Consider the following 16,679-nt stretch of genomic DNA (forward strand, 5'->3'; position numbering starts at 1 on the left):
CTTAGGACTAAATCAAGAATTGCCTCATCTCTTGTGGGTTCCAGGGCTAGCTGCTCCAAGAAGCAGCCATTTAAGGTGTGAAGAAACTTTATTTTTGCATCCCGTCCTGAGGTGACATGTACTCAGTCAATATGGGGATAGTTGAAATTCCCCATTCCTGATACTTGTCCTCATTATTATTGTGGTTTTTATTTTTATAGCCTCTCTAATCTCCCTGAGCATTTCACAGTAACTATCACCATCCTGGTCAGGTGGTCAGTAATAGGTCCTTACTGCTATATTCTTATTATGAGAGCATGGAATCACTATCCAAAGAGATTGCATGGCACAGTTTGGTTCATTTAAGATTTTTACTTCATTTGATTCTACACTTTCTTTCACATAGTGCCACTCCCCTACCAGCATGACCTGTTATGTCCTTCTGATATATTTTGTACCCTGGTATTACTATGTCCCATTGATTATCCTCATTCCACCAAGTTTTTGTGATGTCTATTATATCAATATCTTCATTTCTTATTATTTAGACTTCTAGCATTTGTATAAAAACACTTTAAAAACTTGTCACTTACATGATGTAATTGAATGGGACTCTTTTTCATATGACTTTCTCATCAGATCCTACCTGTATTTTATCATCTTCAATCCTCTCCTCCTTACTAGGACATAGGGCCTGGTCTACACTACGAGTTTAGGTCAAATTTAGCAGCGTTAAATCGAATTAACCCTGCATCCATCTACATAATGAAGCCATTTTTGTTGACATAAAGAGCTCTTAAAATTGATTTCTGTACTCCTCCCTGACAAGGGGAGTAGCATTGAAATCGACATTGCCAATTCGACGGTACTGGCCTCCGGGAGCTATCCCACAATGCACCATTGTGACTGCTCTGGACAGCAATCTGAACTCAGATGCACTGGCCAGGTAGACAGGAAAAGCCCCGCGAACTTTTGAATTTCATTTCCTGTTTGCCCAGTGTGGAGAGCTGATTGGCACAGGTGATCATGTAGTCCCAGAATCGAAAAAGAGCTCCAGCATGGACCATACAGGAGGAACTGGATCTGATTGCTGTATGGGGAGATGAATCAGTGCTATCAAAACTCTTCCAAAAGACGGAATTCCAAAATATTTGAAAAATATCTCCAAGGCCACAATGGACAGAGCCCACAACAGGGACTTCACACAGTGCTGCGTGAAACTTAAGGAGCTGAGACAAGCGTACCAGAAAGCCAAAGAATCAAACGGACGCTCCGGGACAGAGACGCAGACATGCCGCTTCTACGCTGAACTGCAGGCAATTCTAGGCGGGGGGGGGGGGGCGCCACCACCATCCCACCTGTCCATGGACTTTGATGACAGGTACTCTCAGTCACCATGCCTGAGGATTTTGCGGTTGGGGAAGACGATGATGAGAAGGAGGACAACGTTGAGAAGAGCACACAGCACGTCATTCTCCCTGATAGCCAGGATCTTTTTCTCACCCTGACTGAAATACCCTCCCAACTCTCCCAAGGTGGTATCCCAAACCATGAAGCTGTAGAAGGGACTTCCAATGAGTGTACCTTTGTAAATATAAAACATGGTTTGAAAGCAAGGGTTTAATGATTAATTTGCTCTGAGGACTTGGGATGCATCGTGGCCAGTACAGCTACTGGAAAAGTCTGTTAACGTGTCTGGGAATGGAACGGAAATCCTCCTGGGAAATCTCCATGAATCTCTCCTGGAGGTACTCTAAAAGCTTTTGCAGAAGGTTTCTGGGGACAGCAGCCTTATTCTGTCCTCCACGGTAGGACACTTTACCACGCCATGCTAGAGGTCATTCCACAGAAAAGTGAGGAGCGGGGGTGGAGGGTGTTAGTTTGGTTTCTGCTGCTGCACGTTAACACAAAAACCGAGCCCTATATGGACAACTCAATGGGCTTTGCTTGGTATGGAAAAGGAGGGTGCTGCTGTTATGAAAGACTACGACTTACCATGGCCGCCTGCAAGCCAAATTCTGTTGCCCGTCATGTTTGATCTCTAACACCAAAGCCACAGGCACTCAATATAAGATGCAAAAAATGACCTTGTACTGAAATCACATATGCTATGTAATGTGAATAGTGGTGTTCACCATGAATGAGTATACCCCTTGTTCTGTAAAATGTATCTTAAAATATTTCTCTCACTTTTTTTCCCTCCTGCAGCTGCGAATGTTTCAAACCTCCCTCCTCCATCCCAAAGGCTATCTTAGATAAGGCGGTGAAAAAAAACCCACACGTGTGATGAAAAGTTCTCTGAGCTCATGCAGGCATCCCGCACTGAAAAGAGCTCAGCAGAAAGTGTGGAGGGACACAATAGCAAGGACAGGAAAGCAGCCAGTGAATGTGAGCAGAGGTGGCGGCAGGAAGATCAGAGGAGACAGGATGCAACACTGGGGCTACTGCGGGAACAGACAGACATGTTTTCAAAGCTTCTCTGATGTGCAGCGTGCTTTGCTGTGCTCTTCTAATTGCCCTGGTGTCTGGTTGTGCATAATCAGCGGCCAGGCGATTTGCCTCAACCTCCAGCCCTGCCATAATCATCTCCCCCTTACTTTCTGAGATATTGTGGAGCACACAGCAAGCAGCAATAACAATAGAGATATTGGTTTCGCTGAGGTCTGAGCGAGTCAGTAAACTGCGCCAGCGACCCTTCAAACGTCCAAATGCACGTTCTAACACCATTCTGCACTTGCTCAGCCTATAGTTGAACAGCTCCTTACTACTGTCCAGGGTGCCTGTGTATGGCTTCATGAGGCAGGGCATTAAGGGGTAGGCTGGGTCCTCAAGGATAACTATAGGCATTTCAACATCTCCAACAGTTATTTTCTGGCCTGGGAAGTAAATCCCTTCCTGCAGCCATTTAAACAGACCAGAGTTCCTGAAGACTTGAGTGTCATGAACCTTTTCCGGCCATCCCATGTCGATGTTGGTAGTCCCTTGTGATCCACCAGTACTTGCAGCGGCATTGAAAAGTACCCCTTGCAGTTTAGGTACTCGCTGCCTTGTTGGTCTGGTCCCAACATAGGGATATAGGTCCCGTCTATCGCCCCACCAGAATTAGGGAATCCCATTGCAGCAAAGCCATCTACTATGATCTGCATGTTTCCCAGAGTCACTAACTTTGATAGCAGCAGCTCAGTGATTGCATTGGCTACTTGCATGACAGCAGCCCCCACAGTAGATTTGCCAACTCCAAATTGATTCCCGACTGACTGGTAGCTGTCTGGCGTTGCAAGCTTCCACAGGGCTATCACCACTCGCTTCTCAACTATGATGGCTGCTCTCATCTTGGTATTATGGTGTTTCAGGGCAGGGGAAAGCAAGTCACAAAGTTCCATGAAAGTGCCCTTAAACATGTGAAAGTTTCAGAGCCACTAGGAATCATCCCAGACCTGCAACACTATGCGATCCCACAAGTCTGGCTTTTTTCCCGGGCCCAGAATCGGCGTTCCACGGCATGAACCTGCCTCATTAACACCATGATGTCCACACTGCCAGGGTCTGCGCTTTGCGAGAAGTTTGTGTCCATGTCCTCATCACTCTTCGTCACCACGCTGCAGTCACCTCGTTTTTCAGCTTCTAGTTCTGCATAAACTGCACAATAATGTGCGAGGTGCTTACAATGCTCATAACTGCTGCGGTGAGCTGAATGGGCTCCATGCTTGCCGTGCTATGGCGTCTGCTCAGACAATCCAGAGAAAAAGGGCACAAAATGATTGTCTGCCATTGCTTTCATGAAGGGAGGGTTGACTGACGACATTTACCCACAACCACCTGCAACAAATTTTTGGCTCCATCAGGCATTGGGAGCTCAAGCCAGAATTCCAATGGGCAGCGGGGACTGCGGGAACTGTGGGATAGTTACCACAGTGCACCGCTTGGAATGTCAATGCTTGTCACGGTACCATGGATGCACACTGCTGAATTAATATGCTTAGTGTGGACGCATGCACTCGACTTTATACAATCTGTTTCCAAAAATCGATTTCTGTAAAATCGGAATAATCCTGTAGTGTAGACATACCCATAGGAGGATCTTCATTAATAGATACTCCCCTAAGGGATGTCCTCCTGAGTAGCCCCATACCCGGTTAAGGGTTGTTGGGTGCTAAAGAGCTTGGGGATCAAAGCCTCATTAAGAAGCTCTCAGCCTTGCCTAGCACTGTAAGTTAACTTATCTACCTATAATAATGAAATTATTTACATGCTATATACAAAGTAAAATCACTCTCTTAGCAGACTAAGCTTGAAGGAACAGGGCTTCTGACTGAGGCCAGGCAGAGGTGAGAAGGAACTGGAGTGGCATCAACCGACACTACTACTTATTCTCGCCTGGGAGCCACGAAGAGACTCACTATATATGTGTAGGTCAACGGACACTGCTTAAAAACACTTCCGGACTCGGGCGCATGGCATGCATGTGTACCCACATATGGAATACACATAGGGACTATCACTCAAAGAAGGTAGGTATACTGCAACTACAATAGGTGTCAAAAAATTGTGACGTCACACAGGAATAAAGGAGAAAACACATTAAACTGTAGGAATTAAAATTTTCCTAATGGAGACTATTCAGTTAAAATGCAACAGCAAATCTATGATAGTGAACAATCCAAAACTTATTTGTTGCTGTTGTTTCACAAAATAGACTTGTTGCATTTGGTAAGATTTGTAAAAAAGCAGCTACATAGCAATAGAGGCATAAGACAACAAGCTAACAACCACTTTAGTAGATTTATGGTATAATTTTACATAATTACCCTTAAAATTATTTCGACATGTGGACCCTTTGAGATTAAAAAGAAAAATAAACAGTGATGCATTTTTAATTAGGAATATTTTAAACAACAACTCATTTGGAGACATATCTGGCAATATCTGATAGGAAATATAAAGAATGAATTTAGTATTCACTCATGCTAAACATTCCACTCTAAAATTTTTTTTTAAAGATTTCATATTATTTCATTATAAAAGAGCTAACCAAGCAGAAAGATGCAACTGCTCTTTATAGAAATGTATTCCCAAAATTACTTACATTTTACTTCCATAACACAAAATTTGAATTTCTTTTCCATCAAATATCAGTACGCAGTACAATTTCAGCATAATTACAGATCACAAGGATGAAATATTAACATTGTTATCTGTACTGAATGAAATAAATTGTTTTTGTTCAACTTGTCCAGAAGCCAATCTCATTTTCATTGTTTTATACTCAAAATCCTGGGACTGTGGTAAGAAGACAGGACTACTGTTAATTGCATTAGTGATTAACAGAACTCTTCTCTAGTGGATGAAGAAAATAATTCAAACCAAATTGCCTCAATATATATCTCTAAATACAATGCTTATTTTAAATCCTTCACTAGGGACTACTGCAACAGATTAAAACATCCTTCAGGCACTCTTGCAGATAACCTAACATGGGCCCACTCAATTTTAGCAGCAAAAAACTTGGATAATGAAGCAGTGTCAACCGTGATACTACAGCAGTACCAAAAAGAAAAAAAATGCAGTTTGGGTGCCTTGTTATGTTAAGTAAATCTCCACAGTTAGTCCACTGCTCTTCTAGCGGGTCCCAAAGCTCACAGTGCCAGGAGGTGTCCCCCAAAACGGAGTATATACAGAGGCCAATTCAAAGAAGAGCTGTTAATTGTGCATGTATCTCCTGTAGACTTGTTTGAAAAGTGTGTCCTATGAGTTTCTACTTACCACCATGGAGGGATACTACTATGTCTATTGATGTACCAGGTTCACAGCTACTATTACTTGGTTTAACTCTATACTTGTCAGGAGCAGTTGTTCTCACCTAAAAATAAAAACAAACAAGCATATGGTATATGTCAGAGTTTAAATGCATTCTGCCTACCAGTTCTGTTACTGCTAATTTACAAAAAAGGAGAAGAGACAGGGTTTGGTGTTCCTAAAATGTTATCAGACCTCTATTATTGCCAAAAGATGGAGTAATGAAGACAATAGATTTAAAAAACCAAAACACACCCCACACCCGTTTCCTTTTTGGGAGTAGTCTTAGAGGAAGAAATTGGAAGCATTAGCTTCTATCAGTTTTGTCCTTCCCTATTTGGTAAAGACTGATTTCTTTTCTCTTTTTTAATATAAATAAAACTAAACAAACAAATATACTGAACGTAATACTTGTGAAAGTTGCTAGTTTGACAACTTTGAAACCTGAATCATGTATATATGCAGAGAACATGTACGAAGTGGGGGTAAACCAAGTCAATGCACAGCTAAATTCATTTAATTTCCTTCATCCCTAAAAATATGGCTACTGAGTTGAACATGGAACCGGGACTGGACTTATTCCTCTGAAGGTGATCTAATGGGGAATGGATTTTTCAGCAGCTTTGACATAGTTGATCACAAAGCGATGACTTGTTCCTGGAATAAGGAGGAGGGAGGGGAGATCCAGCAACGTCTGGACAACCAAATATGTGTTAAGACACCACCCTTTCATTATTGTTACTGTTAATTATCTCATTTGACCTTTATTCCATGAAAGATTTGGGACTTTGCACAAAATCTGCTACAACAAATTTATATTTCTGTACAAATGAAAAGCATGTGGACAGCAAAACAAAACAATGTATAGACACAAATAATATTTACCTTAAAGGCCACCACATTTTTAGTCACATTTGTCAGAACTATCAAGCATTTTCTCTCTCCAATTTCTTTGGATCCAAAAAACAACTCTTCTGCCGGACTAATTGAAAATAAAATAAAAATTGGATTATACCATTTTCATTGAGCAATCCACTATTTTTAAACACAAATAATCTTTCTAAATCATTTATCATAACACAAATCTGAGTTTATTTATAAAAAAAAGTGCTTTCTATCCATCAGTTACAGTCACTGTTAATTAAGTTCTCCACGGGCAAGCTGCCACAATATTCTGCAGCATATTTAAATTTGATAGAATCTAGAGCTGGTAACAGTAAAAGGTGTAAGCGTTTTGTGTGCGTGGGTGCACTAGGAACTAAAGGTTTGTCTCTCCCGTTCCTTTATATTCTAATGTTGGTTATGCCTCTCTTTCAAAATTGTATGACATTGGTATTATCGTTCTGGAATTTGACATTCTTCTTGAATAGAGAAAACACGGCAAATGCATGAGCCAAGTAAGAAAAAGATGTGTAATGGAAGGAAGAGAACTGGCACAAGAAAATATTAGCATTTTTTAAAAAGATAAAATAATTGAAAGGCGCACGTAAGTGTTATTCTTTTTCCTGACAATTTTTTTCTGAAAAGGGAGGGTCATGTTAAGTAATCACGGTCAGTTCCTTTCTTTTCCCCAATTTCTTAACAGTAATTTAGCTTGTTTTGACCCCTTCTCCCTCAAAGCTACCTTATGCCTCTACCCACCCTTCATACCAGAGGTTGGCAACCTTCGGCACGCAGTCCATCAGGGTAATCTGCTGGAGGGCTGCGAGACATTTTGTTTACATTGACCACCTGCAAGCACAGCCCACCACTGCTCTCAGTGGCTGCAGTTCACCGTTCCTGGGCAATGAGAGCTGCAGGAAGGGTGGACAGCACATTCGCTGTCTACATTAGAAAACTTGCATCAGTTAACTAAATCGATCTAGTTTAATTGGTGCAAATCTTAACAGACACACTTACACTACTTTAACCCTTGTTTATATTTGGTTTTAACTTAAATCAGAAACTAAAATTGCATCAAATGAAATACATTTTAAAAATCAACCTGGTTATCTTACTTAAGCTAAGCAATTTTAAGCAAGGGTTAAACTAGTTTAAGTTTATGGAGTTTACAATGGTCTAACTAGATCATTTAAAATTTAGTTAAACTGGTCACTTTGCTAATACAGTTAAGCCATTAGACTGTCAATTAGTGCCAGGCACAGACATGGCACTGAAAAAACAACCAAAAAATAACTTTTGATCTAGGTGGAAAAATTAATGATCACTGAAGGTGTTCATTCACAGAGATAAATATCGTATGTTACAGGTACTTAGAGTTGTTGAATGGAAGACAGGCAAGTCTGAGAAGATTTCATATCAGATAAAGTAAGAGTTTTTAGAAGACAAAAAATTAAAGATTAGTCAAATCGCTTAACACTTGATTTCAGTTCCTGTGGTTTTAAACTGATTAAATTAATTTTAAGAGAGCGATACACAATGTAATAAAGCAAACAAAATTACTATTGAACATTATTACCTTATATGTAATAACGGTCCTTTAAAAATGGTTAATGCTTTCTTTGCATTTTTTGTTTTGGAATCTGTTTTGTCATTCTCTTCTGGTTTGGAAATTTGTTCTATAGAACATACCTGAGTAAAAATAAAGGAATAAAAAACATGAGTCACACACATTATAATCATGTACATATTTCTGCAGTAAACGTAATGGCAAGATGCTCATTCCGCCAAATTTACACGTTATTGAATCTGTTAATTTTTGAATTCCCTGTAATTCAATGAATGAACCATGCATGATGGCTTTGAAACATACGCACAAAATCAGGCTTCTAACAAATTACATATTTTATATGATGTCTCATTCCCAACAGTTGACAAGAAGAATTCTTTATTCAGGCCTAATTTGATGGTGTCAAGTTTGCAAATTAATTCCAGTTCTGTAGTTTCTCGAAGTCTGTTTTTTTGTTGAAGAATGATGACTTTTATGTCTGTTATTGAGTGTCCAGATAGACTGAAGTGCTCTCCTACTGGTTTTTGAATGTTACAATTCTTGACTTGACAATTCTTGACACCAACAAATTAGGCCTGAATAAAGACTGAGAGTGGCTGGGTCACTACAAAAAATAATTTGCCCTCTGTTAATACTCACACCTTGTCAATTGCTGGGAATAGGCCACATACACTCTGATTGAATTGGCCTTGTTAGCACTGACCCTCCACTTGGTAAGGCAACTCCCATCTTTTCAAGTGCTGTATATTTATACCTGCTTATTGTATTTTCCAATCCATGCATTTGATGAAGTGGGTTATATCCCATGAAAGCTTATGCCCATATAAATCTGTTAGTCTCTAAGGTGCCATAAGGACTCCTAGCTGTTTTAACAATATGAAAGAAGCTGAGGTTCCAGCAACTTCATGCATATAACATGATTGTTACAACAGCGCAAAGTGGATACTTTTGCCTATTAATGTCACAATCCAGAACTAAACGATTTATTTGGTGACGGGGCTAAAGCAGTTCATTTACGAAGTGTATAAGGTGAAAGCTGAAATTAGCAAAGCAAAAATTTGGTAAGCTTGAGTTAAGTGCAATGAGGTGCTTTTGTCATTCAGTTTATTTGCATGAGGGATTCTCTATATGAAGGTATATTTTGTCAGAGAAAACACACAAAGTGTAAGCATGGACAAAACATGATAATTTGGGAATCAATCCAACTTTTGAATTCTGTTTGACATCATGGATTATGAAATGTTCTTATTAAAAATTGCTTCATCATGAACACTTCACTTTATGAGGCTCCAGCACTGCTGACAGAACATGCACCAGGGGCACTACTGAGGACAAAAGGAAGATATTTAAGGCTAATGTTGGGGCAACAGCTATGCAAAAGAGAGAAACTGCATCCCAAGGGAAAAGCTACTTCCTCCTCCATTTGAGGGGAGGGTAGTGGTAGTGTTTTTTTTAAAACAGTGGACAGCTACTAGGAGACAGAACAAAGAAAGCAGCTGAGAAGGAGGGGTTTAAATAAGAAAACACGAAAGAACAGAAGTCAGATTGCAAGATGAAGCATTGGGCAGGAGGAGACACCAAAGTCACAGAAAATGGGGAAGGGCTCTCTGCCGGAGAAGCCATCTAACATGTGACCGCCTGCATGAAGCAGCGAAACTGCCTGCTTTACTGGACAGAGACAGCCCCAAGGAACTCTGACACAAGCCCAAAGAATGCTCTGGAGTGGTGAGAAAACTGAAGAAGGGAAAGGCACGTACAGTGTTTTGGTTTGTAGACATGTACTTTCTTGCCCTTTATATGATTAAGAGCAGTTGTGTTAGGCTATGGCTACGCTACAAGTTGGGGTGTGACTCACAGATCACGTCTGCAGACTTATGCTAGCTCTCATTGAGCTAGTGCAGGGGTAAGCAACCTACGGCACATGTGCCAAAGGCAGCACGCGAGCTGATTTTCAGGGGCACTCACGCTGTCCGGGTCCTGGCCACTGCTCTGGGGGGCTCTGCATTCTAATTTAATTTTAAATTAAGATTCTTAAGCATTTTAAAAACTTTATTTACTTTACATACAACAATAGTTTAGTTATATCTTAAAGACTTATAGAAAGAGACCTTCTAAAAACGTTAAAATGTATTACTGGCACGTGAAACCTTAAATTAGAGTGAATAAATTAAGGCTCGGCACAGCACTTCTGAAAGGTTGCCGACCCCTGAGCTAGTATGAATATAAATAGTGCGGCCACAGTAGCATGGGCAGTGACAGTAGCAATACAGATTAGCCATGCCCAGTATGTACCCGCTGGCTTCAAGTGGGTTTTTACTCAGCCCAGCTAAACTGTACCTCCACTGCCCATGCTACCGTGGCAATGCTACTATCTATACTCACGCTAGTTCATAAGAGACTAGCTTGAGTATGCATACACACGCTGAGAACCACACCCCTTGCTTGTAGTGTAGATGTAGCCTTAGATACTAGGCAAACTGCCAGTGTGTGCTGAATGCTTTACAACTACTATGTTGCCTCTTAAGAGAGTTAAACTAAACCAGATGCTTCACACCTTTGGGGTGGAGTTTTGAGAGAGGAGGTACTTAAGTATGGGAGAGTCCGAAGGGTCAGCGACTTGCCCAGAGGCAGGCAGCTGGGCAATGGGTTCCAGCCTTCAGAAGGGAACACCAGATGGAAGGTCTCTGCCCTGAGTGTGTGCCTAGGGACCCCAAAATTGGGCAGTGGCTGGACTCCATTCAAGCTCTAGAAGATTGGAATCTAGGGACAGTCTTAAACCCCCTTCAACGTAGTCTGGTGGGTGGCCAGCAAGGGGGTGTCTGACCAGATCTATGGCAGAATCTATGGCAGTGATTGGGATTATTGTAGTATAAGAGCTTTTAAAAACACTTTTGCAAGGGATTTCACTTCTGTTGTTAGTCTGAAAGCCAGGAGCAGATCTTTTAATTGCCTTGGGTAAAAACAGTTGCCAAACATGAATTAGGAACAGCTCAGGAAAGAGCAGATTCTGAGCCTGTGTGCACAGTGAGGTCTGGTTTCTGCTGATCAGAAAAATTGGAATTGGTGGCCACACTGCATACATATATCATGGGATGGATGGAGGGGCAAGACTAGATCTCTTTTTTCTCTCCTACAGGGTAGGCAGGTAACCAAAGAGACGGTGTCACAGACAATTCCCAAGATGGTCAATAAGATGTAATGGTGATGGCGAGAAGCCCAGAGCTGTGGAGGCTGGAGCGAAGACCGCTTGTGAAGGACACACAGATGGCGCTGATGGCACTGCTGCACTCCCGTGCCTGGAGGCAGGATGGACACACTCCAAACCAGGGTCCCTTCTCCTACAGGGCATGCAGGTGACCAAGCAGACGGTGCCACAGATGATCCAGAAGACATACTGGCAATGGTGATAGGTCCAGAGCTATGGAGGCTGGAGGGGAAAAGGTTGCTTGTAAAGGAGAGATAGATGGTGCTGGAGGCCTGGCATCAGAGTGAGCAGACAGAGCAAGAGGGTCAGAAGCTTGTTGACCAGGACAAATGCCACCAGTTCAAAACAGGAGAAGAGGGTCAAGCCACATTCATGGGACCCAGGAGGAGGAATATGAGGGCATATCTAATCAGGTGTTAGAAGGCAAATATATGCAGGTATGATGAAGCCCTTCAGTGTGCTTGTAGCCTGAGTCTCAATCCTGGGATGCCAACTGCAGGACTACGGGAGGTGACTTTTCTTAATGTGTTATTCTGTGTAATGATATAATAGGGATAATTCCAGAGGACTCAAGTGCAAACCCACCAAGGTAAGACTCAGTACCCGAGGGGGCAAGCTCGCTGTCTATCCTTCCTGGGGCAACTAAGTCAGTGCTCACTGCATCTGTGGCTCAGAATCATGCTGGGAGCACTGAGACACTGGCAGGGTTAGATGCCACAGCCAGAACTCCACTGGGAGCAAAGAGACTGAAGCAAAGCTAAAAAGGTGCTACGTGCCAGAACTCCCTTAGAAAAATGGACATGGAGGGTGTACTGCCAAATTCATACCACCTATCAGAGGGTTGGAAAAGCCCCAAAAGAATATGAAGCGACTGTTTGGGGACATGTAGAAGGAAAAGTGCCCCTTAATCTATAGCTTCAGTGTGGTCATTTACAATGCAATAGAATCAGAGGGAGGTGGGGGAAGCACCAGGAGGGTGTGAAGAAGGGGACTGTGCATAGATTCCACTTTGTCAGGGACTGCTCTTCACAACAACACGGTGGTGCCAAGACCCACTCTGCAGGCACCCAAAGCCTGTTGTGGCCACCCTATCCTCTCAGAGGTGTTGGGGTAACTAGAATTAGATGAGGTCCCAGGAACTCTCCACCTCCGTTGATCCCTTTCCTGGCATAATGAGGGAGAAGATTTATACGATGTAGATAGGAACTGACCTATAAATTCATATGTAATTGTACTTTGGTGCGACCAATAGAATTGTTTAATGAATGTATGAAGTTCAAAATTAATAGTATCAAAAGACACTGTCTAAAAATGGGATGTTAGAACACACCTAGAATACTTGAGTACCCCTACTCTGGGTTGTTTATTTTTTGGACAAGGGAGAAATGTGAATTTGTCTGAAGAACCAATCAATTTATTATATCAACCAGGAGTTATTACAAACTGTTCCTCTTTAAAAACTGCTCCATCACAAATGCCTCTCTGCATGTGGCTCCGCCGCTGCTGGCAGGAAATGCACCAGTAACACTACAGCCTGAGGTCAAATGGAAAGCACTTCAGGTGCAAAACTTATGCGAAAAAGAGCAACCACATCCCAAAAAGAAAGACGTCAGGTGACCAGGAGGGGTTTAAATAAGGAAACACACAACCAAGGAAGTCAGATAGGAAGAAGCAACACTGGATGGGAGAGAGCAAAGTTACAGACGATGGAGAAGGAGACTTCACTAGGGAAAAGTCCCCAAAACATGTACCAGCCTGCATGAAGCAGGGAAACCCAAACTGTTTCCTGGAAAGAGTTGAACTTTACAGGTACTCTGAGCCTACCCAGAGAAGGCCCTGGAGTGGTGAGGAAACTGTAGGGAAAGGTGTGTACAGTCTATTGTTTTGGGGATCTGTACTCATGTGTTTATATAATTAAAGCAAAAGAGCAGCTGTGTTAGACTCTGGGCAAAGTGTCAGTGGGTGCTGAATGTTTTACAGCTACCATGTTGCTTCCAGAGAGTTAAACTGTAAGCCAGAAGCTTCAAACCTTTAGGGTGGAGTTCTTGGAGAAAGTGTGTTTACGTATGGGACTGTCTGATGGGTCAGCAAGGTGCTCAAAGAGGCTAGAAACCTGAACAGTGGGTGCTAGCATTCAGAACATGCCGGATAGAAGGTCTGTGCCTAATGTGCCTGCAGACTCCAAGACTAGCTATATTCCCATTCGGGAGGCTTAAAACACCCAGAGATCCAGGGACACAGAGGTTTCGATTCCCTTCACAGCAGTCCAGTGGGCGGCCAGCAAGGGGACACCTGACCAGATTTGTGATACAAAGTTGATATGCAGAAAAGTGAAGTAATAATACCACAATGCTGTTTCTATTTGAAATAAACAAAAAGGTAAACCAGTAACAAGTTACCACACAAAAACAGAAATGAGGTGAGTATGGAGCATGAGGTATTCACACATGCTACACCTCTACCCCGATATTACATGACCCGATATAACATGAATTTGGATATAATGTGGTAAAGCAGTGGTCCGGAAAGGCAGAGCTGCGCACTCCGGCGGATCAAAGCAAGTTCGATATAATGTGGTTTCGCCTATAACACGGTAAGATTTTTTGGCTCACGAGGACAGTGTTATATTGGGGTAGAGGTGTATTAACTCTTTAGTGAGAAATACACAACACAATTAAGATCAGTATACAAAAGTATTCTAGATTTTATAGCACATACAAATTAAGTTTGAAGTGAGGTTAGAAGGGCGCTTTTCTTGTACACATACACACACAGACACTTCAGAGGGAGAGATCTGAGGATTTCTTCAAAGAGCAAGTAATCATACACACTTGCAGATGCATCACAGCTGCTGGGAGTGAGTGAAAGTCAGATACAGTGGAGGGAAAAACAAAAAACAAAAACAGTGATTTGAGTATATCAATCAGTTTTTAGTGGTGCTTAAATTTAGGGATTAATTTTAACTGGTCAAAAGTTAACCAACAAACTAACAAAGATATGACACAGCATAGTTTCAGATTTTAGGCAGCACACAGCAAGACAATTCTGAGTTCAAGATTAATTCTTTAAGCAACAAAATAACTTTAGTAATCTAGGTGATGATTAGATCAGAGTGAACATATACAAATGCAAATATAATATCTTCCTACAATTACAGTGCTATCTAGATGAAAAACAGACAATTGAATCAAACACTATAGCAATTCAGTTACAAGGTGTTAGGTTTAATTCCTGTAATAGTCCAGCTATGGTTCTCAGAAGATTTCAAAGGTTAAGGCTACTTCAGTGCTCTTTTCTTTCCTGTTCTGAGTGTAATTTTGCTTGACATTTATTTGGAATCAGGTACTTCAGTAGCATCCATGGAAGTTAAGTTTATTAATTTGGTATATTTCAATATATAAATCCCATCAGCACAAAGGTCTGGATTTAAAGAAACAAATATCTGCACTTCAGAAGAATTCAGTATTCTGAAAAGACAATCAATACCTTTGTTCTCCAAGGTCCAATTCTGACTTCCTTCAAAGCACAGAAATTCCTATGGTATCTCAGAGAGAAATATTTAATTTTCAAATCAGACCCTGCCATCTGTTATCAGAGGAGTATTTTGGTGTGGTGATCATCTTTTCTTGGCATATTTGCTCTTTAGGAAAGCTCTCTCTTCCCCATGGCTGCTTATAGTTATGGACTTTGGACTTTAAAGTCCAAAACCCAAGTTCTTGTTCATAAAGGATTCTGGTTAAAGAAAAATCACTCTCTTGGCAGAGTGCAATCAAAAATTGAGCATTTCTCACAGGAAGCAGGGAGACTTATCTGAATCAGGACTGAAGTGAGTGTGTTCGGGATTTTGGACCTTTCAATGAAGACTTGCCCTCAGGACTGCTTAGATAAAAGACAAAAAACTCCTCAACTGTATTTAGCATCTCTTTTCATACATTAATATTCCATTCAGCTGTAATGGTGGGCTAGCCCAGCTCTAAAAGGATTCAGTTTATTGATACTCGCAGCGCAAATACAGTACAGAACTGTGTTAAACGTAAACTACTAAAAGAAATAAAGGAAAAAGTTTAAAAAAAGATTTGACAAGGTAAGGAAACTGTTTTTGTGCTTATTTCATTTAAATTAAGATGGTTAAAAGCAGCTTTCTTCTTGTGTGTACTAAAGTTTAAAAGCTGTATTAAGTCAATGTTCAGTTGTAAACTTTTGAAAGAAACACCATAACATTTTGTTCAGAGTGATGAACAACCTCCACTCCCAAGGTGTTCATAACTCTGGGTTCTACTGTAGTTCTTTTCCTGGAGTTCTTTAAATTTCTTATTTAGAATTATTAATTTAAAATATAATACTAACAGAACTGTTTGAGAAGCCATTTAGCTTTATTCTGTGGTTAACTCTTCTTGAAACATTTAACTGGATAAAATTTTCCTATAATTTTGTTATAACTTGGTGATTATATTCTTGAAGTTTTCCTTCATTTTGAAGTTCTAACGTTTATTCTTTCTTCTTTCACTTAGCTGTAATTTGCGAAGAGTTTATCCCATCTTTCAAGCGTAGGAAGGTATTCTCAATTTGATTCTAATTTTTAACAACTTCCAGGTTCATTATAAAATATCCTAATGTCCAACTATTAAAATATTTTAGCGATTCTAGGCACTGTACTTGATAACTTTAGCAAAGCAAACAAGAAATCTATTTCTAAAACTAATAATATTGTCTAATTCACAACTTCTATTCCCAAACTTTGCACAATCTTCCCAGTGCTGAAATATTTATTCATATACTTACAATCACTTATGCTAATAACTTAAGTATAATCCTAAAGGGATAAGAATATTTTCTTACAAATATAAAGAAAGATTATAGCAAACTTAATTCTATACAAGTTGGTTTTATTATAAGAAAGGAATTCAAGTTTATCACTTTCAAACTTAACAAAAAGGCTATTGACTTATTTGGTTTCAGTAGTTCCTGTGCTCAGGATAGTGAACACATTTGTGTAGCAATTCTAATCTCAAAATCTGAGACTCGTCAGTGGAAAACATTTATGTTAAAAAAAAGTATAGCAGAAAGTATTTAATTTACAAAGATGACCCCCAGGATGTCTAGTTGGTTCAGACATAAGGAATTTTCCAGAAATAAATTTGGAAGTTCGTTTACGTTCAGATATCCTACCATTTATGGTCTTATCCTTCCTTGGTAGTATCATGTTATTGCTTCTCCATAGCCAACAGGAGCAGTATTTACCTCAGCATA

General features: G+C 40.6%; 1 protein-coding gene across 2 annotated transcripts in view; it reads right to left on the minus strand.

The window, feature by feature from the left end:
- Nucleotides 1-16,679, minus strand: part of MOSPD2 (motile sperm domain containing 2) — a 70,805-nt gene that overhangs the window by 9,786 nt on the left and 44,340 nt on the right. For both annotated transcript variants that reach the window (XM_032795933.2, XM_032795934.2), the window contains exons 10-12: nucleotides 8,234-8,346; nucleotides 6,661-6,757; nucleotides 5,743-5,839 (exon numbers count right to left, since the gene is read on the minus strand). In XM_032795933.2, the coding sequence (XP_032651824.1) occupies nucleotides 5,743-5,839; nucleotides 6,661-6,757; nucleotides 8,234-8,346 (307 nt within the window). The remainder of the gene's footprint in view (nucleotides 1-5,742; nucleotides 5,840-6,660; nucleotides 6,758-8,233; nucleotides 8,347-16,679) is intronic.

Source organism: Chelonoidis abingdonii, chromosome 1 (assembly GCF_003597395.2).
Source record: "Chelonoidis abingdonii isolate Lonesome George chromosome 1, CheloAbing_2.0, whole genome shotgun sequence".
NCBI classification, from domain to species: Eukaryota; Metazoa; Chordata; order Testudines; family Testudinidae; genus Chelonoidis; species Chelonoidis abingdonii.